We start from the raw sequence: 25,336 nt of genomic DNA on the forward strand, positions 1-25,336 counted from the left end.
TAAACTAGTGGTGCAAGGTTATAACCAACAAGAGGGTATTGATTACGATGAAACCTATGCACCGGTAGCTAGACTTGAGGCCATACGATTGCTTATAGCTTTTGCGGCTCACAAAGGCATTAAACTCTTCCAAATGGATGTCAAAACCGCTTTCTTAAATGGATATTTGGAAGAAGATGTCTTTGTAGAGCAACCACCGGGTTTTGAGAAAAATGATTTGCCTAACCATGTTTTCAAATTAGACAAAGCTCTTTATGGTTTAAAACAAGCACCAAGATGTTGGTATGATAGATTGTCTAAATTTCTTATTGAAAATGGTTTTAAAAGAGGCTCCGTTGACAAAACATTGTTCTTGAAGCAACAGTCCAGTGAACTGTTGGTTGTACAAGTATATGTTTATGACATTATATTTGGTGCAATGAATGAACTCCTTTACTTATATTTTTCGGAACTAATGAAATCGGAGTTTGAAATGAGCATGATGGGTGAGCTAGGATTCTTCCTTGGGCTCCAAATTAAGCAATCAAAGGATGGAATCATGATCCATCAACAAAAGTATATTAAGGAAATGCTTAAGAAATTTGGGATGACTAATGGTAAGCCTCATGATACACCTATGGTAGCCGGGTCCAAATTGGACAAAGATGAACTCGGTAAGAATGTTAGTGATAAGGTGTATAGAGGTATGATAGGCTCACTTCTTTACTTGACCGCAAGTCGTCCCGACATTCTCTTTAGTGTTTGTTTATGTGATAGGTTCCAAGCAAATCCGAAAGAATCACATTTCAAAGCCGTTAAACGAATTCTTCGGTATTTGATTGGAACACAAAACCTTTACTTGTGGTATCCCTTATATTGTCCTTTTGATCTTATAGGCTTTTCGGATGCGGACTATGCGGGGTGCACGGTGGATAGAAAGAGTACCTCCGGAATTGCAACGTTCTTGGGTCCTTGCTTGACGTCTTGGGCCTCAAAGAAACAAAACACGGTAGCTCTTTCTACGGCCGAAAGTGAGTACGTTAGTGCGGCACATTGTTGTTCTCAACTCCTTTGGGTAAAACAACAACTCTTGGATTTTGGTATTATTTTTGACTCCATTCCTTTAATGTGTGACAATACGAGTGCAATAAATATTTCCAAAAATCCTATTCAACACTCTAAAACCAAACATATTGATATTCGTCACCATTTTATTCGTGATCATGTGGAAAAAGGACATATTAAACTTATCTTTTGCAAAACCGAAAATCAAATTGCCGATATTTTTACTAAACCACTTGCAAGAGAACATTTTGAGAAATTTAGACTAGAAGTTGGGTTAATTAATTGCTCGTGATTTTTAGTGTGAGTTTTACAAAATTCCTTAATTGATTAAATTAAAATTGGATATATGTTATTAAGTGTTCTAAGTGCATTGACATCATGTTTAGACCAAAAATTGACACCGTATTTGTAAGTCGGTAATCACTCAACCTCATATCTAAATTTACGTTTATTATATGCTACCTTGCGTTTTTTATCTCGAGTGATTAAATATGCTTAGTTGGGCCAACCACCTCACTTACCACATTTAATGGGCCATTAAACTCCCTCAACCCATCACCTATGCCTACTCGTCCAAACAACCCAAATCCACTCATCCTTTCATCTCCCAAATCCTACCCATTAACCTACCCTTAACCCACCATGGTCAAAACGTCCTTCAATACGAATACCAACCTTTTCAACCACCTTCAAATGGATGTCTCTTATACTCTTCAAATTGCTCAAAATCCTTCATTTTCAATACCCAAAGACATCACCCCTTCACATTCAATTCACTTATGTTGCAAAGGTCTATGTGAAACAAAGAACCAAACAACTACATGTTCTACATATGCTTCAAGAGATGATTGGGAAGTTGGTTCGTAAAATGGAGATAGATGAAATTGAACATTGAAGTTGGTTGGAAAATTGAAAAAAAAAAAAAAAAAAAAAAAAAAAACGGGAAGGCAATATGCGAAATGTCAAAGTGATTATTGGAAACGAGATAGATGAAATTGAAAACTGCGACGGTCTTGAGAAAAGAAGTAAAGCAAAAATTTTGGAAGAAATTGAAATGAAGTCACAGTGTATGCAATTGTTGCTACGCTCAGAGGTCAAAATCAAATTTGTCAAAAATTTCATGATATGAAAGCAAAATACAAGAAGTTGAGAACTTACATCGGTGCATACCTTGGTGGTTTCAATATACAAAGTCTAATGCAACAGTAGAGATGACTGTGACTCAGACCTTCATTGTCAAACCTTAACCATTTTGCTATGTTCTTCTTTATCCTCAAAACGATGACCAAACTTCCGCACCTTGAATTTGCCCATAATCAAACTTGCCTTTTGCCTTACACCTTTTGTTCCACCTTGTTGTGCCCTCCTAAGACTATTTTCTTTACTTGTTATCTTAATGCTTGGTGGTGTAGTTTAAACTTTCTTTAGCTATGTTGAACTTTGATTAACTTATGCTTAATCTTTGTTTATGTTGACCTTGTTACCTTGTTACAATTACATGTGTCTTTTTGTGTTTTCTTATGAAATATCTGCACTCTAATGCTTGTGACATCCCTATCCATTTGATGATGTCAAGAGGGGGAAAAGGTAAACTCATGCTTTGAATCTCTTTGCTTATTGATTAAACTAATGGCTTGTTTAACCTTCTTAGCTTGATTCTTGTTTGGGGCAATGTAAAACTGTCATGATAGTTTGATTCTAGCTTTTGCCCTTGTTAAGGTAATATTGTCCCTTCTCTATCATTTGATCTTGCTTGCTTAAAAATCTTGAATCAAGGTGTTTACATTGCTTATACATTCGTTTGGGGCTTGTCATCATCAAAGGGGGAATTTTTTGGGTTCCTTATGTTGATGATAACATGCCCATTTGATTTGTGTTATCTTAGTTTACCTTTTCAGGATTAATGATGTAATCAAGCTTGGATTAAGAAGTGTTGAAGTTGTTAATCATCCCATTGTATTTAGTCATGTGTCATCTAATGTACAAGCAAGAAAGTAGAGTATACTAGAGTAATAGAAACAGTCCAGACGACTGTTGCTTTCACACGCAAACAGCTGTTTGGATTATGCCACAACTCGTAAAAACTTGAAGTCCCTTTTATCTTTCAAAAGCTTTCACGTGACTTTTATTTTCAAAGACAAAAAATCAGATTTTTATTAAGGAGATGGTATTCTTTAAAGAGTGGTTTGAATTATTTCAAAATGTTTCCTCTTTATGCAAATTCAATCCTTTGGTCTTTAAGAAAACAAGAAATGCTTTTTGCCATATTTGTGTTAACTTGTCATCATGTGACTTGTCTCACATCCTTTGTTTTCTGATTTTGCATGAGCATTTAAGGTTATCTTTCAAACCATCTTTCCCTATTCTTGCCTTTGCAAAAGAGCCCTCTTTGGTGCAAGTTTTGGGTGGTTGCTATTACCCTTCACATGTGAGGTCTTTGACCCTTCAAAACCCTAGCAACCCCTTCACTCACCTCCTCTATATAAACCGTGCCTCTCCTTCATTAAAACCCAAGACTTTTCTGAAATAATTCTTTCAACTTTGCAAATTGTTTTTAAAGCTTAAAAATTGTGTTTATTTGCAAAAACCTTTAAAAGTCTTCAAGTGTCTTCAGTTTCTACAGTCGTGGCTACTGTTGCTTTATAATACTAAACTCTCTTGCTTAAGAATTGTTGATCTTGTAAAAGTTGTCCATCTCTATTCTTTGTTAAGAATATGTTAGTGGAAACTTGATCCTATAACATTCTAAGTGTGTTAGTAGAGTTTAGGACGGAGTAGTCTTTAACTCTTTGGCAACCGGAGTAGGTTGTGAGTTGTTGAGTTCTAGGACGGAGTAGTCCTTTAACTCTTGGCAATCGGAGTAGATTGCGAGTTAGCTTGTCATAAGAACGGAGTAGTTCTTGTACTAGCTTTGCAACCGGAGTAGGTTGGCGTCTTTTATTACAAGGGTCTTTTAGTTGTCGGAGTAGATCACTAAAGGAAAGTAATAAAAAGGTAGATTGGACGTAGGCACTTGAGTTTCTTGCCGAACCAATTCAAAAATCTCGTGTTCAAGTGTTTACTTTATTTCCGCTGCTTTTTACTTTGTTTGTTTGTTTTGTTTTGCTTTACCTTAGAAGTAACAGTTCATCATACTGTCGCATTTGGTCTGCAGTAATATTCCACAAACTAAGACAAATAGATACAGTCAGAACGATTGTTGCTTTCACACTTCAGCAAACATTCATCGTGATACTTGTTCAATCTTTCAATATTATTAAAAGTATCCTCTAATCTCTTTTGTTCACTTAACTTACTTTAATCCAATAAAGTTGAAGTTAAAATTTTTAAAAGAGTACCTAATTCACCCCCTCCCCCTCTTAGGTACTTGAATCCATAAACTCAACATAAACTATTCTATGAAACGGAGGAAGTATTTCTCTAGTTTATATGTGAAACGGTATCATAGTTCATATGAATAACCCATTCTATGAGGTCAATATTTCTTGATTTCAATTTTTTGGGTTTTTGGGATAATGGGTGCATACAGTGGGCAATTGGGGATTTTAATGAAGGACTGATTTCATATTTTCAGTTCGTATTAATCTGAGATCGTCTACCAAGAGATTGATTGCATTGTAGCTTCTATAGGTCTATGGTTAAACTTTGGAGCTTCCGTATATAAACTAGAGCGGTCCATGCATCATGCTTGGACTTGGTAAGTGAAACCTATCCAGAGCTAACCTGAGTTTGGACTAAACATTGATATAACCTCTTGTCTCATTTCAAGTAAACTAAACCAACCCGAGATTACCATGATTAGACTCGACAAACAGGTTGTATTAGTAGATTAGACTGATTTTAACACAAAGTCTTAACATGAGTATGAAGCTCGGACTTAGAGAGACTCAAGAATATACTAGCGATAAAGTAGGTAAACTTTTTTTTTGTAAGCCTTAGATTGCGACTTGAAAATCCAAGAGCCATTTAAACACCTATGAATAGTGTTTTGTGTGTATCAAGTATGAGGATAAAGATAGCCTTCTAATTTGGGACAAATTGGGTACGGTTAAGTCGACAAACAGTTTGTAACATGTATGTTCAAAAATTGAAACTTTTGTTACATGTACTCCATTACGAATCTGTAACATCTCTACAACCTGAAATTTGCCAGGTTGCTGTTACACTCCTCTTTTAGTAGCGGCTTCTCTAGATCGATCTTATCACTAATATTCTCTTCAGCTGTTGTATTTGGGTTATTTTCTCTGGCTGGATCAAGTTTTGATGCCTTTAGTTCTTCGGATTTACCCCATAGTACCACATATAAGCCGCTCATTACAGCTATCGCTCCTAACAAACTGAAGGCAACAAATAACATTATCACTAACATTGTTCTGCGATAGACGATAGTGTTAAGTTACAGAAAAAAAGGGTGTTATTATAACTTGCCTGCCAACATGAAGTTTCTCCTGAAGAAAGATGAATGCAAGTACTGTCGTTATAACAGTGCAGAGAGGACTAAACATGGCAGAGTAAAATGGACCTCTTTGAGTAACGCACCATGATTGTACAAAGAATTGAACCGCTGATCCAAATACACCCTACAATATAGGTACGTAACATAATGGTTTGTGTCGTATGTTAATTTATCTGAATGTACATGTTAGAACACACTTGGTTGATGATGCCAAGTTTCATTATGATTTAATCGTTTGCCTCTTAGTTTAATGCTTAGCAAATTGAAGCACCCAATGATAGATCAAAGAAGTTCAAAGATGATCAAGATGAAGGACAAGTCAAGCATGCCCATTGCCTAGAACAAATGTTGTAAACGAGGTAGTTCAACATATTCCTTTTACGCATAAGTTACGGCAAAACCGTGCAACAGTTCCTGTGACTGTTGCACCATGGTTTCTGGTACTAACGAATGGAGAATTTTCGGGAAAATTTACAAGTGTTTGAAATTCTTTAAAAAGCTTTTATATGTTCAAGAGGAACATTATTTCAAAACTGAAGAACAAAAAGAACAAAAGAATATGCTTGCACAATAATTTAAAAGATGTCAATCCCATTTGTGCAAGTTGCCTTTCATGCTAAAAATGGGTCTTATGCTTTTTCCATTTGTGGCAAAATTGTGAGTTCCCATATTTTATGGGAAACACTCCTTCTCTTTGGAAAAACGCAGCCCCTTGAGCCTCTCAAACCTGATTGTTCTTTTATATTTTTTTAAATGAAAATGCATGCCACAAACTTGTGGATATTAGATTAAAGTAGTGTTAAGATCCTTCTCTTACACACTACCTTTCTCTATAAATAGCCACTTCATTTTTCATTTATTGCAAGACTTTGAAAGAGCATTCATTGTAAACACTTTGCAAATCTTTTAAGCATTAAAAGCTTTGTTCTTCAATCATTTGCAAAACCGTTTTCTGTTTTTCAAAAGTCTTCAATTGTTTTTCAAAGTCAGTAAAATCTCCAAGTATCGTTCGCTTAATCAAGTGTTGCATAAACGAATATGTTCAATGATTCTCGTGTTTAGGTCTTAATTGTAATCTCCATGTTCTTAAGTGAACCACCGAGATTCGACTCGATGAAAACCGTTGAGATAGAACCTTAAGTCTTGAAGCGGAGTAGCTTTGAGCAAGAGAAAGTCTTGAAGCGGAGTAGCTTTAAGCAATTGCAACCGGAGTAGGTTGGCGAGTTGTTTTCATTGTAATGGTTTAGTTAAGTTTGAGTAAATTTCTAAACAAGCAATAAAATAACGGTTGGACGTAGGCTCCGGAGTAGGAGCTGAACCAATTTTTTAAACATCGTCTTGTTTGTTTATTTACTTTCACATTCTCTTATCATTCTTCTTTTACACGTTAATCTCGCTCTCAGTGCTGTGCAACAGTCTCTCATCTTTATTGCATAGACTGCTTGTACCGTTTGTGAACTTACAATCCATTAAGTTTCTCAAACTCGTATTAATAGATCTTACTTGTGTTAGTCATTAACCAAGTAAAGGAGAAAATTTTTAAAAGGTACACCTAATTCACCCCCTCCCCCTCTTAGGTGTTTATCATTCTTAACTCTTCAATTGGTATCAGAGCCTCGTGCTCTTGATATTGGTTAAAACCAAAGAGTTGATCCCATAGTTATGGACGATTCAAAACACACTAAGTATCCCATCTTCAAGGGTGAAAACTATGCCTGGTGGAAATATCGCATGGAGTACTATGTTAAAAGTACGGACTATGAATGTTGGTTGATCATTCAAAATGGTCCCCTCAAGATTGAGGTGACTAATGCCGATGGCACTAAGTCTATCAAAAGTGAGGACAAGTATGTTGAGGCCGATTATAGAAAAGTCGAGAAAAACTCTAAAGCCATGTCCATTCTTCAATATGGCATCGGTGAACAAGAGATCAACCGGATATCCGGATGTGACTCGGCAAAGGCAATTTGGGACACCCTAAATCTTGCTTATGAGGGAACGTCTCAAGTCAAAAAGTACCGTGTTGATCTTCTCATGCAACAATATGAGATGTTCAACATGGGAAAAGATGAGTCAATTAATAGTTTGTCTTCTCCTTTCTCTAGTATTGTTAATGACCTCAAGAGTCTAGGTAGAAACTTTGAATCCGAGGATTTAGTACGTAAAATCCTTCGTAGCCTATCTGAAAAGTGGCAACCGAAGGTTACGGCTATTGAGGAAGCTAAAGACCTTTCGTTGCTATCCCTTGATGAACTTATGGGCTCACTCATGGCTCATGAGTTAACTCTCATGAAGCGTTCCGGTGAAAGCTCTAAAGGGAAAGGACTTGCTCTTTATGCTCTCTCAAGTGATGAGGAGGATGAAGATGACGAGTTTGCAATGTTCACTAAAAACATTGTTGGCATGATTAATGGTCGAAACTCACAAAGGTCTAATAACTATACTAGCAAACGACGCTTTCCCAAAAGAAAGTCTACTTCCACTGTTGGTTGCTTCAAATGTGGTGACAAAGGTCACAAAATCAAAGAATGTCCAAAGTGGAATGACATTAAGTCTAAAGAAAAGCGTGAGTTTGCTAAAAGAGAATACAAAAGCAAAGTAATGACTGCCATTTGGGGAATGTCTGATTCTGATGAGGACGATGTCCTTGAGGAAGAATTGGATGCCAAACTTAGCATCTCGTCTCAGTCAAGCAATGATGTTCCAAAGTCAACAAAGAAAGAAAGTGTCAAATGTCTTATGGCTCACTCCGTGGACTCAGATTCAGATTATGACATTGAGGTAAATAAGCTCAAGAAAAAGGTTCGATCTTTCTCTAAAGACAAAATTTGTCATCTCCTAGACCAATTCATTGATAAATGTCGTGTCCAAAGTAATAAATTAGAGGCTATGCAAACTGAAATTGAAGACATAGCCGAAAAAAATGTTGGTCTAAAAGAATGTCTAAATGAGGTAGATCAACCTAGTTCATCATCGAGTCTTGAAAAGGAGATTAAAAGGCTCCGAAAACAGAATCTGTTTCTTGCTAAAAGAGTTATTGATGAAATACATGCAACAGATCAATGCAATGTTGCATCTGCGTCCAACAAGGGAGAAGAGTCGTTTCACAAAACTGTGTCCTCACTAACCAAAGAACGTGACCAACTTTTGATTGATCTTGCAACATGTCAAAATAAAAAAGAAGAACTTGTCAAAATTGCTGAAATGCTAAATGATGAGTCAAGTCATGTTAAAAGTGCATTAGATCGAGTGCAAAATTCAAATGAGGATCTTCTCGTTCAAATTGAAAATCTGAAGAAGGTTGAACAAATCCATGCAACAGATGATGCAACTGTTGCATCTGAGTCTATGAAGGAAATTGAGACTCTCACAAAACATGTGTCTTCACTAACTAAAGAACGTAACTCTCTGTTAGCTGACCTTACCTTGTGCAAAAGAGATAACAAGCAACTTGAGCAAATTGGCTTATTGCTTAGTGATGAGGTGAGACATGCTAAACATGCGTTCGACAAAGTAGGTCAACTAAATCTTAACCATCTTGCTAAAATCGAAAAACTAACCAAAGAGCTAGATGAGGCTAAGATGTTCTATTTGAAATGGGAAGGAAGTCAGAATGTCTTGGAGTTCCTTCTAAAACAATCTCAAGAATATGAAAACCGTGCAAAAAATGCCGGACTTGGTTTCAAATGCAACAGTTCTACGCACTGTTGCACTCGAAACCAAGACCCAAGCGTAACTGATTTTCGAAGAAGAAAGTATGCTGGCCTTCCTGAGTACATTATTTGCAATTACTGTTGTAAAACTGGTCATGAATTTAATGGTTGTGAAAAGAGAGTCCTTGACCAAGAAAGAAGTACCAAAGTGGCTAAACATGTTTGGATTAAAAAGAAAGAAGTCAAAAAGGTTGTTGTCAAGAAGGAGCCCAAACTTGTTTGGGTTCCTAAACTAAACGTTTGAATTCTTATAGGCATTAGCGAAAGGCAGCAGCAATTGGTACTTAGACAGTGGATGCTCTCGTCACATGACGGGAGATGAAAACCAATTCCTTTCGCTAGAAGCCTACGATGGTGGCATGGTGACTTTCGGTGACAACAAACGAGGTGAAATCATTGGTATTGGAAAAGTTGGTAAGTCAAAGTCACTATGTATCGACAAAGTGTTGCTTGTCAAAGGTTTGAAACACAATCTTCTAAGCATATCACAATTGTGTGATCGAGGTAACATCGTTGAATTTCTTGCTAGTGAATGTAGAATAATTGATGGAAAAACTAAAGAACTCATTCTTGAAGGTAAACGTGTCAAAGATGTTTACATGACTAGCTTATACTCATTGTCAAGTCAAACACTATCATGCATGAGTGTCCAAAAGAATGACCCTTGGCTTTGGCATAAACGACTTGGTCATGTAAATGCTAAAACACTTAACACCCTTAAGAGGCTTGATTTAGTTGATGGCATTCCTAACATCAAATTTGAATTCAAATCACTTTGTGACGATTGTGTTAAAGGTAAACAAGTAAAATGCTCCTTTAAATCCAAAAAGATTGTTAGCACTTCTTTACCTCTTGAACTTATTCACATAGACTTATGTGGACCAATGCGTATTGTTAGTAAAGGTGGAAGTCGCTATATTTGTGTCATTGTTGATGATTTTACAAGATTTGTTTGGCTTCTTTTCTTAAGTTCTAAAGATCAAACTTTTGATGAATTCTTAATTTGGGTTAAAAAGGTCCAAAACAAATTTGGTTATAAACTTGTCTCCTTGAGATCCGACCATGGAACCGAATTTGAGAATTTATCATTTGAGTCTTATTGCAATGAGTACGGTATTAGCCACAATTTTTCGGCCGCAAGAACCCCTCAACAAAATGGGGTTGTGGAACGAATGAATCGAACTCTTGAAAATATGGCTAGGACCATGCTCATTAGCTCTAAAGTGCCAAGAAACTTTTGGGCCAAGGCCGTTAACACATCTTGTTATATCTATAATCGAGTCATGATTAGAAAAATCATTAACAAAACCCCTTATGAATTACTACGAGGAAGAAAACCTAACATCTCCCATCTAAAGTGCTTTGGTAGTAAATGCTTTGTACATAATAATGGAAAAGACAACCTAGGCAAATTTGATGCTCGTAGTGATGAAGGTGTTTTTGTTGGTTATTCCGATCATAGTAAAGCTTACAAAGTTTATAACAAGAGAACCATGAAAATGGAAAAAAGCGTTCATGTAATATTTGACGAATCTAGTCTCTTTGTTTCAAATACTCAGGTTAATGATGAAGATGATGAGGAAGACGATGACTTCGAAATTGTAATGATACGTCATGACATGGATCAAGTCGTGGAAGAAGCTGAGCAACAGTTGGAGCCACTGTTGCTTGAGGAGACTGGCCAAAATTCAGGGGGAACTAACCCTTCCTCATCTCAAAATGGAGCCAGCTCATCCAGGGGGAATGAGGAGTGCAGTGAACCAACCACTAACCAAATTGAAACCAATCCACAAACACCCTCACACAATATCCCCCATGCAACAGTCACTGACACTGTTGCATCAGAACCAAACGAAACAAATGAGGCTTCTAACACCCTTGTTCCAAAGAAATGGAAGAATCAAGGTTCCCATCCTTTATCAAATTTAACCAGTGACCTTACCTCTGGAATCAAAACCAGATCATCTCTCCAAAATCCAAGGCCGGTCTCAAAAGAAAGAAGGAATCAAAGCCGCAAACGGCTAAAAAGCCGAGGTACCCACGGAAGAAGGAGGTGGTCCTTCCAAAGGAAGATGATGATGTTATTGAGGATAAAATTCCTCTCAATACATGCACGGAGTTGATGGTCACCACTCACGATGAGGCATTCAAAAACGAGGTTCTTGCTCATCTCAACTCTCTCGACCTTCCGGATGACACTCTCAAGCTATGTCACGGCATGCTTGCATGTTGCTTCCACAGTAGGAGACGTTACAAGAAAACATGGTATGATTCTTCCCCGGCTTTTGCATTCTTCAAAGCTGCTATTTTTGGTCAGGGCTGGTTTAATCTCCTCGACAAATACTCTCCGGTTTACTTGTCGGAGTTAATTCAGTTCTATGCAACAGTCAAGGTTGATGTTGCATCAGGAACTCTCTCGGCCTTTATCAATCAAAAACCCTTTGTCTTGACCATTGACCAACTTGCCTCTTACCTTGAGGTTGAAGCCGTGGGCCTTACCACTTTTTCCTAAGACCACTTGGGGTGATATTGATGAAGCTATGGCTAGTGAGGTTATGAGAACCATTCGACCCGACAATGAAAATGGCACCACCAACATATATGCCCATGAACATCAAGCCCCCCACCGTTTCACCTTTAATCTTGTTCACCGAGCCATCTTACCAAGCAATAACAGTAGGGGACGCTGCTCTCTCCTCGAGATGCTCCTCATTCACCACATTCACAAACGCCGTCCCATCAACCTTCCCCACCTAATATTCCACCGTATCAATGAGATTGCCCCCGAACTCCAAAAGGGGAAATTTGATAAGAAAATCGTGATTCCATACGGTATGTGGTTGTCCATTGTCTTCATGAAACGAAAGATTGTCATGAAAGGTAGCCCCGGTATCGAAAAACTCAGTGATGACATGACCATGGGTTTGCTTTCTCAAATGACATTGGCTATCAACAATGGGAAGTTGACCCGCAAGTTCTTGGGTAGAGGTAAGACTGGTGCAACAGTTGGCTCAACTGTTGAAATGGGTGTTGTTCTCGGTAAGTTGGACAAGCTTATGAAGATGGTGTCCAAATTGGTTGTGGACAATGAGACCCTTAAGGAAGATGTGGCTGAGCTCAAAACCTTGAATGAAGATCTCATTGAGCGTGTGCAAGCTCTTGGTGGTCATGTGTCCGATGATGAATGAGGCATCCGTACCTACCCTTGCCCTCCTATCCTTTTGGCTCTTTGTTTTTAACTCTTATGCAAACTATGGGCTGTTTCTTTTCTCTTATTTTGAACATTTGTCTTTGGTTTAATTATGTACTACTTGAACATGTTTATGTCCTTCTCTTGATGATGTCAAGAGGGGGAAGTAGTTAAATTATGTGTTTATGTGTTAACTAACAACTCTTCGGCTAACGTTCACCGTGAATTTGTCTTAGCTATGATGATTAGATGTTCTACTTAGGCCAAGCATATTGACCCACATTCACCTTAATCATGTTTAATTGATGTTCTTATTATTTGGTTCAAAGACCGACTCACCATGGGCTTAGAGGGAACTTCACACATATTTAAAACTTGCCATCATCAAAGGGCGAATTTGTTAGAACACACTTGGTTGATGATGCCAAGTTTCATTATGATTTAATCATTTGCCTCTTAGTTTAATGCTTAGCAAATTGAAGCACCCAATGATAGATCAAAGAAGTTCAAAGATGATCAAGATGAAGGACAAGTCAAGCATGCCCATTGCCTAGAACAAATGTTGTAAACGAGGTAGTTCAACATATTCCTTTTACGCATAAGTTACGGCAAAACCGTGCAACAGTTCCTGTGACTGTTGCACCATGGTTTCTGGTACTAACGAATGGAGAATTTTCGGGAAAATTTACAAGTGTTTGAAATTCTTTAAAAAGCTTTTATATGTTCAAGAGGAACATTATTTCAAAACTGAAGAACAAAAAGAACAAAAGAATATGCTTCCACAATAATTTAAAAGATGCCAATCCCATTTGTGCAAGTTGCCTTTCATGCTAAAAATGGGTCTTATGCTTTTTCCATTTGTGGCAAAATTGTGAGTTCCCATATTTTATGGGAAACACTCCTTCTCTTTGGAAAAACGCAGCCCCTTGAGCCTCTCAAACCTGATTGTTCTTTTATATTTTTTTTAAATGAAAATGCATGTTACAAACTTGTGAATATTAGATTAAAGTAGTGTTAAGATCCTTCTCTTACACACTACCTTTCTCTATAAATAGCCACTTCATTTTTCATTTATTGCAAGACTTTGAAAGAGCATTCATTGTAAACACTTTGCAAATCTTTTAAGCATTAAAAGCTTTGTTCTTCAATCATTTGCAAAACCGTTTTCTGTTTTTCAAAAGTCTTCAATTGTTTTTCAAAGTCAAAATCTCCAAGTATCGGTTAAACGCTTAATCACAGCATAAACGAATATGTTCAATGATTCTCGTGTTTAGGTCTTAATTGTAATCTCCATGTTCTTAAGTGAACCACCGAGATTCGACTCGATGAAACCGTTGAGATAGAACCTTAAGTCTTGAAGCGGAGTAGCTTTGAGCAAGAGAAAGTCTTGAAGCGGAGTAGCTTTAAGCAATTGCAACCGGAGTAGGTTGGCAAGTTGTTTTCATTGTAATGGTTTAGTTAAGTTTGAGTAAATTTCTAAACAAGCAATAAAATAACGGTTGGACGTAGGCTCCGGAGTAGGAGCTGAACCAATTTTTTAAACATCGTCTTGTTTGTTTATTTACTTTCACATTCTCTTATCATTCTTCTTTTACACGTTAATCTCGCTCTCGGTCTTTGTGCAATCTCTCATCTTGTTGCATAGACTGCTTGCATCGTTTGTGAACTTACAATCCATTAAGTTTCTCAAACTCGTATTAATAGATCTTACTTGTGTTAGTCATTAACCAAGTAAAGGAGAAAATTTTTAAAAGGTACACCTAATTCACCCCCTCCCCCTCTTAGGTGTTTATCGTTCTTAACTCTTCAGTACAAATGATACTCTAGTTATGAAATCATACCGAAAAGAAGCAACAACCGAGTTGAAGAGTACTAGAGCTGAAATTCCAAGCGTTAGGATCCTTTTCTAAGATGAAGGCAATAATACCAGCCTGAAACGTGGATATGAGACATGTCCATGCTGAAAGAGAGAGATGGTCCGGGTAGCGTGCTGTCACTGGTACCTAAACCACATCAATGTTCAATCATATATAAGACGGTCTAATATGTGAGATCAACCAATTTCTTCATGTATTTCTCAATTGGTTTAGGTTAACGAATCTGTTTCTTCTGTAAAACGTCTTACGTAAGTAGTGTGATTATTTGTTGATTTCATTCAATTTTTCCGAGTGAAGTCCCCATTCTTTAGGACTAAAATCTCTGAATCGAACTAAACTTGATTTAGAGGACCTGAACTGAATCTAACTCAATTGAAGTGAAGAATAAATTGAACCGAACTCAACTGAAATGAACTAAAATTAAGTCCAAAAGAACTCGACAGAACGATTTCTATGTAACTCGTTATGAGTCTAAGTCATGAGGTACCACCGGCACCTTACCAACATGGCTTTGATTTCACTGGCTATCTTATTTTCATGCATTGTGACGCTGAGGTAATGCTCATAAAAAAATGCTGGGTTGGTAGGGTCAGGTCAATTTGTGTTCGGGTTTGCAAAACTTCGGGCTGGGAAGGGTCGGGTTATTTCGAATCATTTTCGAGTGGGTTTCTTTCAAGTTATTTGGGGGTAACGACTAATTTTAGATAATAAACATTCAGGTCAATTTGGGTTGGGTCAGATTCAGGGCCTCTATTCGGGTGCGGGTCAGGTCAGCTTTGCTGGGTCTACGAATGGGCCTAAAAATTGATGTTTTCTAAAACTAAACGAAAATGTCGTTAATTAGGGGAGAGCACGAGACGGGGATTCAAACCCGTGAAAACCGACAAATTTATACCTGCATAATAAGCCATGAGGACCAACACGATGTACTAGCAAAGAGCCATAGACAACCGATCAACCAATTGATGTCACTGGCCCCAAACAACGGCGACACTAAGGAGTTTGACAGGGGAAGTTGTGTGTTGAGTATCTTTGGACCTTTAAACAAAGCCATTGAAATCGCTCCTCCTACGCATATTATTGTTCCCACTATCTTGGCTATACTAGTCATTGCCTTCATGTTCACTTGCTCCAGCCTAACGTTATTAAAAACATTACAAATTATAACGTGGAGATATAGTTTCGTAAATAATAACGTCTCATCTTCATTCCGCCAGATTTTCATTTTCGGCCTTCAGTCAGGTCCGACTTGGTCCAATCCGGTCCAGTTTGGTCTTGGACTGATGTTTACCACTAGATACCACTCTAGCCAATCTTAGCGATTTACTATTTTTTTCAACAAAAAAAATACACTGTATAATTGATTACCTCAAGAGGGCCGCTATCAAGAAGGTAACTGCTGGGATTAGATTCGAAGTGGCACTAGCCATTGACGAGGAAGCCAAGAATAACCCTTCGAAGTACATGCTCTGATATAACACAACTCTATTCACAATTAGAAATTTACAAGGGTTATTATCACTTAAATTAGCTGTTAAAGTTCTATACTTATATGATTAAAAGAAACTATTTACGATATAACTTTGTTTTACGGCCATATTTATGTAAATGTATGCTAATATACTAAATTAACCTTAAATTATATATGTCGACTATAAACCGAAAATTCTAGAGTTGAAGTTATTATATACGGAGTATGTAATGCATTATATAAGACATAACAAAAATAGGCTTACCCAATGAAGGAGGTGATAAAGATCAAAATGAAGCTTTTAGTTGTCATGTTTGACACTGGCCTATTAGATTTCCCCCTGCCACCGAAACATACATCTATATTAATATGAGACGGTCTCTGGAATAATACGACGAAACGTTTAAAAGTACCTGGTGCAAAAGGCGATCGGGGAGATAACCAAAGTAGCAATAGCTTGTCTATAAAAAATGAAGACCCTAGGGCTCATGCCTTCTAAAAGAGCAGCCCTATTCATTAGAGCCATGACTGCAAATAAAAGTTGCATGGATACCATTGCTATTGCTGGCAATTGATCCTCCAACCACCCCATCTCGTATCTACCAAAAATGGACAAACACAATTACACAAGGTTGGAGAGATTTTAATTCGGTATTTATATTATGGGTCCATGATATGTATTGATATCTAGAATGATTAAATTCAATGGGCTCACTATTTCAACTCCTATAAAGTACCACCAAATGTTGTTTTAGCATAAGGTGTAGGTGTATGGAATCGTCTTCTTTACTTATGTGTCAAATGGAGAGTTAATGTATGAGACACAAGTTGAGACACGGATATGAGACAGAATCTAAACTCCTTACGAAGTTAAAATAGATTTTTAAAAAATTGTCAAAGAAGTATAGACACATTAATGAATATTTGACCCGGTTTGTTTGAAATTTTGAATCTATAATATTTGAAAATTTGGTGTACCATGCTTGATTCAACCTGGTCTTACATGTTTGTTCGTATAGGGTAAAGGGGTCGGATTTGATAAACTAAGTATTGCGGTTCTTGTACATTAGATTTGCAAAGGTACAACTTATCTACAATAGATAGGTAACTATTAAACATTTGATGAATATCAACCACGATAACCTTAGATTTGCAAAGGTACACTCAAACGTCGAAATTACGGCACAACAATTAATAAAACAACTATGTAGATGTCGCAAAATAACGGTGATATACACAATTAAAAATACTATCACAACAATGCATGTATTATTTTTTATTGTCTTGATTGAGAAATAAATCGAATGTCACGTTGAATTGATTAGTTTATAGATCTACATCTACCAACTCTCCCGTGTGATGATGCACGTTATGTATGCAGTATGCACAGCTAGATTAACAGAATATCCAATTCCCTTTGGTACATCTTCTATACAACCATCTTATTAGTTGACTTATTTCGATAGACCATTAAATTTTAATGGGTTCAAGACCCGACATCAGAATTTTTAATGATACTAGTTATGGCGGGCGACATTGTTGTTAAAATCGCGATCTGGATTGTAGGATCGTATAATCCAAAAAGTGGAAAATGTTTCAAATTGCCATAGGATTGTTTTGGTGGTAGGATCGGTACAGGATCGGATAAGATCGTACAAGATCGATGGTAGGATCGTTCAGGATCGTAAAATGCTTATTTGTGTTCCAAATTTGCGAGTTGGTCGTTCTTCTATACTTACAACTCTATATTAAAGGTATATGTAATATTTGATATGATTGTTAAGACTTTCATGTCATTAAATAAACATTTAACGTTATACATCACAAATTATACCAAATTATTTACATAAACTTGTTTATCCAAGCTATTTGTAGGATCTTACGATCCTACGATTCGATCCTGCAATCCGATTTTACCACCCCTCTGCGATCCAAAATAGGATCCCAATCCTGACAACATTGCTGGGAGCGGGCACCGGTCCAAAACCGGATCGGAACCGGTGTGGACCAGAACCAGAATCGACAAAATTCATGGACCGGGACCGGACCGGATTACAAAAATTCCGGACCGGAAAAATTCCGGTCCAAGACCGGACCGGACCGGAAAAATTCCGGTCCAAGACCGGACCGGACCGGTTGGACCGGAATTACCCACCTTTTCAAATTCCGGTCCTAAAATTCCGGTCCATTGGACCGGAATAAAAATACAATTTTAAGAAAAAAAATGCAAATAACAATAATTCCGGGCATTCCGGTCCAAACCGGTCCGGGCCGGAAAATACCGGTCCCGGACCGGACCGGAAACCGGAATCTTGGAAAATGGTGGACCGGAGACCGGACCGAAATTTTTAATTCCGGTTCCGGTCCACTAGATTCCGGTCCGGACCGGATTATGCCCACCCCTACTGACAACATTGCTGGGTGCGATGCCCTAATTTGGTTAAATAGTATTTTGTTATAACGGTGCATCAACAAAACTACTGGACTAAAACTTAAAGGACTCGAGTTTGGGATGAATAAGGACACGAGAACAGCCTTGCCAAATGCTCGAAATTGAGTAAAAAAGGATATGACTTGAATCAAGCACTAAGCCAAGACTCAAGCCTAGGAATTAATCCAAGCACAAAGCAAATGATTCACAACTCCAAACACTTAGCAATGGAGGATCTTCTAGCACTAAGCAAAGAATTAAAGTAGAAAACTTGGTTTTCAAACTTGTGTTTTTATCTCAATCAAATCTGAATGTTCTCATTAGATTTGCTTGGTTTATATAGACCAAGTGACACGCCTAAAATGTCGTACTAAAAGACGGCCAAATTAACAATTTATATACCACTAAACACACTAATTAGCACTAATTATAAACTAGTAAAATAGCAAGCAAGGGGTCGAACCCAAGAGAAGATGGGTTTTGCAATAGTGAAATTAAAAGAGTAATTAGAACAATTGTGACAACAATAACAACAAATATATAAAAAGGGGGGTTGTTTTGGTTGAGTTTTCAATTGTAACAAAAGCAAGGAAATTCAAACAAGAGTGCAAAGCAAGTAATCAATCAAGAGTTTAAAGATGGAAATTAATCAATATTAAGAGAGACTTAACCCGACCCAAAGTTTGGCACTTTAGTTGACAAAACCCCTCAATCAATCCTTCAATTATATATTATCACCCTATTGTGAAGATAAATCTTCTAAATCTCCTTAATAATGGCCGAATGACAAGGAAATCACACTTAATCAAATAACCCAACTTATCAATTCTACCAAGTAGAAATCACATACATTGGACAAATTAACAAGAAGATATGAGCACAAAAGATTCAATAGGGGTAATTAGACACAATGAAATCACAATTAATGCCTAATTACAAGTTAATCCTTTACTTGCTAATTAAGCCAAGAAGAAATCACATTCATTAGCATAATAACAAGGTGTTGCAAAGATGAGATTACAAGGAAATCACACTTAATAATCCCAACAACAATAAATTAAGGAACTTGATTAATTAAGCAACAAGGAAATCACACTTAATTACTCAATATAAACAAGGATTCCAAAATTCAAACAATAAACACAAAAGGATTAACAATGATAATTAAAATTAAGGAAGGATTAAAGGATCTTACAACCAAAGATTAAGCCTTGAGTCGGATTAAGATAGGAGATTAGTTCTCCATAATTAGATCTAAAACCCAATTCAAAAGATGAAAATATTCCCAAATTACAACCTTGATTAATTAAAGTGAACAAAAGATCTTGAAAACCTAGAGACAATCATCTATATATAGTCTAGGTATGAAAGGGATTAATGGGCCATAACATGGTGCAAGCCCGTAATCAAAACATGATAAAACACGCTGAAACCCAGATATTTCGCACCGTGCGAAATATGGGTCCTGGAATTTCGCACGGTGCGAGTTCCCTGCTGGACAACATTTTTTCCAAAGGCCATATCTCTCTCGTTACTTGGCCAAATGAGGCGTGTGACCTACCGTTGGAAAGCTAAGAACATAAGCTTTCACCTCTACTTGGCCTTGTATCGATACGAGCTCTAGAACTCAAGATATACTCATTTGAAGTCGATCCTTATGCAAACGACGCTTCAAATCTTCAATTGCTTCATCCTTTCACTTCTTCATGTCTTAGCTAGTCTTCTTTCTTGCTTGTAAATGTTTTGTACCACGGTAAACTTCAAGACATGCCTTTGCTTCCGATCATTACTCAAAACTCCATTACTAACCCGGCATTGAGAATATGGTAAATGTGACTTAAATCATGTGAAACCACGTCCCAAATGCCGCTTTATTATGCATAAAATAAGCTAAATAGATAGTATAAATACGAGCTTATCACCAAGGCAATGCAATCTTAGCCATCAAATTACATCCAAGGGCCACAAATGGCTGTCAAAATAGGACAAGAAAAACGGTCCACAAGCCTTACACAAGCTGAAAAATAAAGCATAAAGTAGATGAGCTAATAAGACAACCCTCCTTGTTTGCTTGCTCTTGCTTATTTAATTAAAGAGTGGACTTCTTTGAGGACGTGTGAACTGATAATAAGACCCAAATGGCTGTCCAAAGAATCCATAGAGCTTGCTTGATCAAAAGAGAGAGGATGAAAGCGACATTGTACTTGCTCCTTTGAAACCGCAGCAATTGATAGCTTGGAGGTGTCCTTAAGCTAACTTTTTATATGATTAGTTTTGGAACACAACTTCTTAGACAAAAATATTCTAAACTCTCTCCAGTAATCATATTGACCGGTAGTTGCATGACTTAGGCCGTTGTTGGGGCCTTGGGCCTCAAATTATGAGCAGGTCCAAAACCGGGTTCACTTGACATGTTTGAGCTCGCCATTTTTGTTCAAATCTCTCCCTCTTGAAAATGATTTGTCCTCAAATCCTCGACATCATCATCCTCAACCTCTGCATAATATGGACTCAAATCACCAATGTTGAATGTGCCATGGACTCCATGCTTTCCGGAAAGATTAACCTTGTAGGCATTGGACCCAATTTTCTCAAGGACTTCAAATAGGCCATCATCTCTTGTCATGAACTTATTCTTCCTTTTTTTGGAGAACATTTCCTTGCTCAAGTGTATCTATACAAATCTCCGGACTTAAAACTTTTGGCTTGCTTATGACCCTTAGACCTTGCCTTACAAATTTCATTGCACTTCTCGATTTTTTTCTTGACTTGAGCATGAATGTGGAGCACTTCTTCAACTGGTTTCTTAGCATCATTCCATTCCTCACCAAATTTAGCTTTTAGCTTCAATTATTGTAAGAGGACATCCCCAATGCCAATGCCAATGCCAATGCCATTCTTGTTGAAATTCGGTAGAACAAGTGTAGAAGCTTCACATAGAATTCCTTTTGCGTACAAGCTCTCTCGCTTGTTGCGATTGCTCTTGAATGACCTTAGGATCACTCCTATAGGCAGTCTTGTTGGACCAAGTAGTATCGGGCAGGAAATTAAATCGATGCTCAATGCCTTTTAGAGGAAATGAGGCAGTCTTGACCCTTTTGCACCCTTTTTCCCCTCTATTTTCATGCATTCCGACTCCATTTGAGTCGGTTTTGTACTTCCTTTCTCTAATTTCTTGTCCCGATCCCCTTTACTATGACACTGTGGCCCCCTTGCAGAAATTGAGGCGGGAACGGGCGAAATGAAGCTAGAAAGACGGGATTACTAAGCTACGCATGAAAGATGAAAGAAATGATGCTGAGAAGTATCCTCAGCCGGTAGGCCGGCAGCCGGCCAGCCGGCTGGGAGTACGTATATACATGGAAGTGAAGGAAGAAGCAAGGAAGGAGTATCCCCAGCCGGTGGCCCGGTGGCCGGCTAGCCGGCTGGGAAAACGCATGAGCTGAAAAAACACAAGAAATCAAGGAAGTTACAGGAATCTCCCAGCCGGTCAAATGACCGGCAGCCGGGCAACCGGCTGGGAGTTCCCCCATAGGCTAAAAGTCAAGTCCAAAGTCAAAGGCGTCCCAGCCGGTCAGGGATCGGCAGCCGGTCGACCGGCCATGCCTACCTGATGACTTCCAAAGTTTGTTCAAAATTCCAGAGATCTCCCAGCCGGCCAGAAGACCGGCGGCCGGTTGACCAGCCGGGAGTGCGAATACGTGTTTCAAAAGCCCATTCCAAATTCTATCCTAATCCGTGTGGAAACTATAAATACCCCCTCTTAAACCCTTTTGTACACACAACCCTAGATCCAGAATATTTCCCTTTTCAAGTTTAAAACTTTGTTAATCTCTTTATTAATCTTTCCTTAATTAGAGAAGTTCTTCAATTAATTAGTAATTGAATTTGGGTTTGTAAGAAGATTGAAGGTTCTCCTTCTTTATTATTTCTATCCAAATTCCTCTTTTGCTATTGAGTTGGTATTAATTCTCTCCCTATTTTCATTTGTTTACATTTTGTTCTTCCTTCATGTTTGTTTGATTGTTTATGTTAAAATTGTTGTTGTTGTTTGTTTGTTGTTGTTGTTTTCATCATTGTTCATCTTTTCATTGTTCATCTTTCCTTTATTTCTCTTTCATTTGTTCATCTTTTGATAGTTGTCCTCAAAGACTTAATCTTTGAGTTGATTGGGTTAAAGATTGTGTCTTTTAGTTTAACCAACCTTGTTATTAGATTAAATTATCTTCCTTTACAACTATTGTTGGATTGTTGCATGTTTAGTAGTAAGATTCATCTTCTCACCATGTTTATGACCAAAGTTTCCATCTTTATTGTTTATTTTGCAATTAGGACCATGATTAGTGAGTAGTCTTTCACTAGGGCTCGGTTTGATCCAACATGAGTAACTTCACTAATTGAATCTCATAAAGGCTAATTATTTGGGGAAATTGGTGAGGGTAGTTTGGAGGATTGTTTTGGTTTATGGGTTGATTTTGGGTAGTGTCGATTTATGACCCTTGTCCACCAACGAGAGTTGGTTAGGTTGTGATTTGGATACCCGGGATTTGACCCTATTGTTAACCTTGGTTGAGACCGAAAGGGAGAACCGGGGTAGGACACCTCTAAACTAGCGTTTGAAATCGACCCTCGAGAGAGGGAGTGGGATGACCCGGGAATTGATGGGGCTTAATGACCTTAGCAAATATTGGACTACCTTGGGAAAATGCATGTTTTTGGGGTAGTCAGGTATTGAGTTAGGGATTCCGACCTTCGAACCCGAGAGGGGGGTTGGTGGGTAGTGCTAGTGTCCTATTTCGAACCCGAGAGGGGGGTCTTAGGCGAATTAGAGCCGTCACCTCCTCACCTAGCTACCCTTATGATTGGCCTAGAGATTTAATTGTGTGAAGTTACGAATTGTTTGGGAAGAACCGAGTCTTAGGCTTTTTAATCATTTGATTTACAATCTTATCCTTCCTTCTTGTCCATTTACTTACCTCTTTCTTGTTTAGTTTGATTTTCATTTTTTCTTAGGTAGCTTTAGCATAACAAATTCATCCCTTATTGTCGACTTAGCTAAACGATAGGATTAGAACAATTGGTAATCTTTTCAACTCCTTGTGGGATCGACCCTTAATAGTGTACAACGATAAAATCGTGCACTTGCGAGGTATAGCTTGATACCATCAAGTTTTTGGCGCCGTTGCCGGGGAGTTCGGCTAGATATTAATTGTTTTCGTTCTTGTTTAGACTAAGTCTTTTGTTACTAATCCCTCTCTTAAGTGTGTAGGACTTTTTGCATGGTTAGGAGAGCTCGAAGAGGTCAACCAATTCGCCCGATTGACCACGAGATCGAAGCAACCGCGAGAAGACTAAATTCACTCCGTAGAAGAGGGCTTATAGAAACACCAATTCCTCAAGAAAATTTAGTAATTGAGGACCTTCGAGAAGAACCACGGGTCTTTGAAACTTTCGAAAATCCTTTTGCAACACCGGAAACGGAAGTAACAATGGCCGCGGTTCCTATGAGAGATAACTTGGCTCCGAAAAAGGTGGTAAATCCGAGTATTGTCAAGCCACCCATTCAAGCCAACAATTTTGATGTGAAAGCCACCTTGCTACAACTTGTCCAAGGGAACCAATTCGGAGGGGGAGCCATCGAAAACCCCAACGAGCATCTCAACGAGTTCTTGGATAGTTGTGACATGTTCAAGGCCAATGGAGTGACGGAGGATGCCGTACGCCTTAGGCTTTTCCCTTACTCCTTGAGGGGAAGTGCCAAGGAATGGCTTAAAAGTTGTGAACCCGACTCTCTTCGGACTTGGGACGATGTCTCTAAGGCTTTCCTAAACAAGTATTTCCCACCCCAACGAACCGCAAGAATCAAGAGTGAGCTCCAAGGCTTCACCCAACAAGAAGATGAGACCCTTTATGAAGCATGGGAGAGGTACAAGGGCCTCCAAAGGCTATGTCCTCACCACGGTATTGGGGATGACGAGCTCATCAACAATTTCTATGAAGGGTTAAACAATGAAATGAAGATGAACCTTGATTCCGGCTCGGGGAAGGGAGCATTGGATATGATAGATCACAAGACGGCAAAAGAGCTTATTGAAGAAATGGCTTCTCGTACCTTTCATTGGAACAATGATAGGCACAAGAGGAAAGGGAAGTCAACGGTCGAATCGGCTAACAATGTGGAGGTAAAAGAGATGATAGAAGAGCTTAAGCAACAAGTTGCCTTGATGAGCTCAAGCAAAACATCTAGCAATTCTTCTATGAGGAACCAAGTCTATAGTTGTGAGATTTGTGGAGACCAAGGACACCCACCCAATGAGTGTCCTTTGATGGTTGGAGATGGCAATTGTATGGAGCAAGTGAACGGGATATGGGAGTCTAGTCCGGCCAAGCAAGCATTTAACAACAACCAATATCACCCCGGAATGAGAGCCCACCCAAACTTCTCCTATGGCTCTCAAAATGTCCAAAACCCAACTTTCCAACAAAAATCACAACAACCAAACTTTCAAGCTCCAAAACAAAACACAACATTCAATCAAGGTCCACCGGGTTTCCAAAGAAGAACCTTCCAACCAAGACAACAACAATTTCAACCACTCAACCCACCAACCAACCCGCCTTTCCAACAAAACACCCAACCCTTCCAACAAAACACCCAACCAAAGTCAAGCTTGGAACTCATGATGGAACAATTGATGACTTCCCAAAACCAACTTGTCAATACTCAAACACAATTCATCAACCATTCCACTCAAAAACATGACGAGACAACCTCATCCATCAACCAACTTAGGACCCAAATGCAAGCTTCTCAACGGATGACGGACAACCAAATCTCCCAATTGGCTACCCAAATGAGCCAACTACAAGCCTCCCAAGGGAAATTCCCGGGTAAAACCGAGGAAAATCCGAAAACCATGAATGCTATCCACTTGAGGAGTGGTAGAGATTTGGAAGACCGGGAATTTGTCAAGAAGAGGAAGAGTAGTAGACCGGGTGATGTCATTGAACCTCAAGTTGTGGGTGAACCTCCTAAGGTAATTGAAGAAAAGGAGGGAGAAGATGAGCTTGTGGAAGTTGTTGTGGAAACACCAAGAGTGATTGATGAACCAACTAGGGTGGTTGAAGAGCCTCAACAACAAGTTGTAAGAACT

General features: G+C 38.3%; 1 protein-coding gene and 1 non-coding gene across 2 annotated transcripts; both read right to left on the minus strand.

Moving 5' to 3' along the window:
- Nucleotides 1-4,999: 4,999 nt before the first annotated feature.
- On the minus strand, nt 5,000-16,367 carry LOC141597199 (WAT1-related protein At4g30420-like). Its single transcript, XM_074417571.1, has 7 exons — nt 16,165-16,367; nt 16,017-16,091; nt 15,649-15,765; nt 15,176-15,416; nt 14,245-14,406; nt 5,473-5,624; nt 5,000-5,381 (listed from the first exon to the last, which is right to left on the minus strand). The coding sequence occupies exons 1-7, from the start codon at nt 16,341-16,343 to the stop codon at nt 5,177-5,179; spliced, it is 1,131 nt and encodes a 376-aa protein (XP_074273672.1). The 5' UTR covers nt 16,344-16,367; the 3' UTR covers nt 5,000-5,176.
- A 7,673-nt stretch (nt 16,368-24,040) lies between these two features.
- On the minus strand, nt 24,041-24,147 carry LOC141597674 (small nucleolar RNA R71). Its single transcript, XR_012522896.1, has one exon. It is a non-coding gene; the product is annotated as a small nucleolar RNA R71 (small nucleolar RNA).
- Nucleotides 24,148-25,336: the final 1,189 nt, after the last annotated feature.

Source organism: Silene latifolia, chromosome 8, assembly GCF_048544455.1.
Source record: "Silene latifolia isolate original U9 population chromosome 8, ASM4854445v1, whole genome shotgun sequence".
Lineage (NCBI taxonomy): Eukaryota > Viridiplantae > Streptophyta > Magnoliopsida > Caryophyllales > Caryophyllaceae > Silene > Silene latifolia.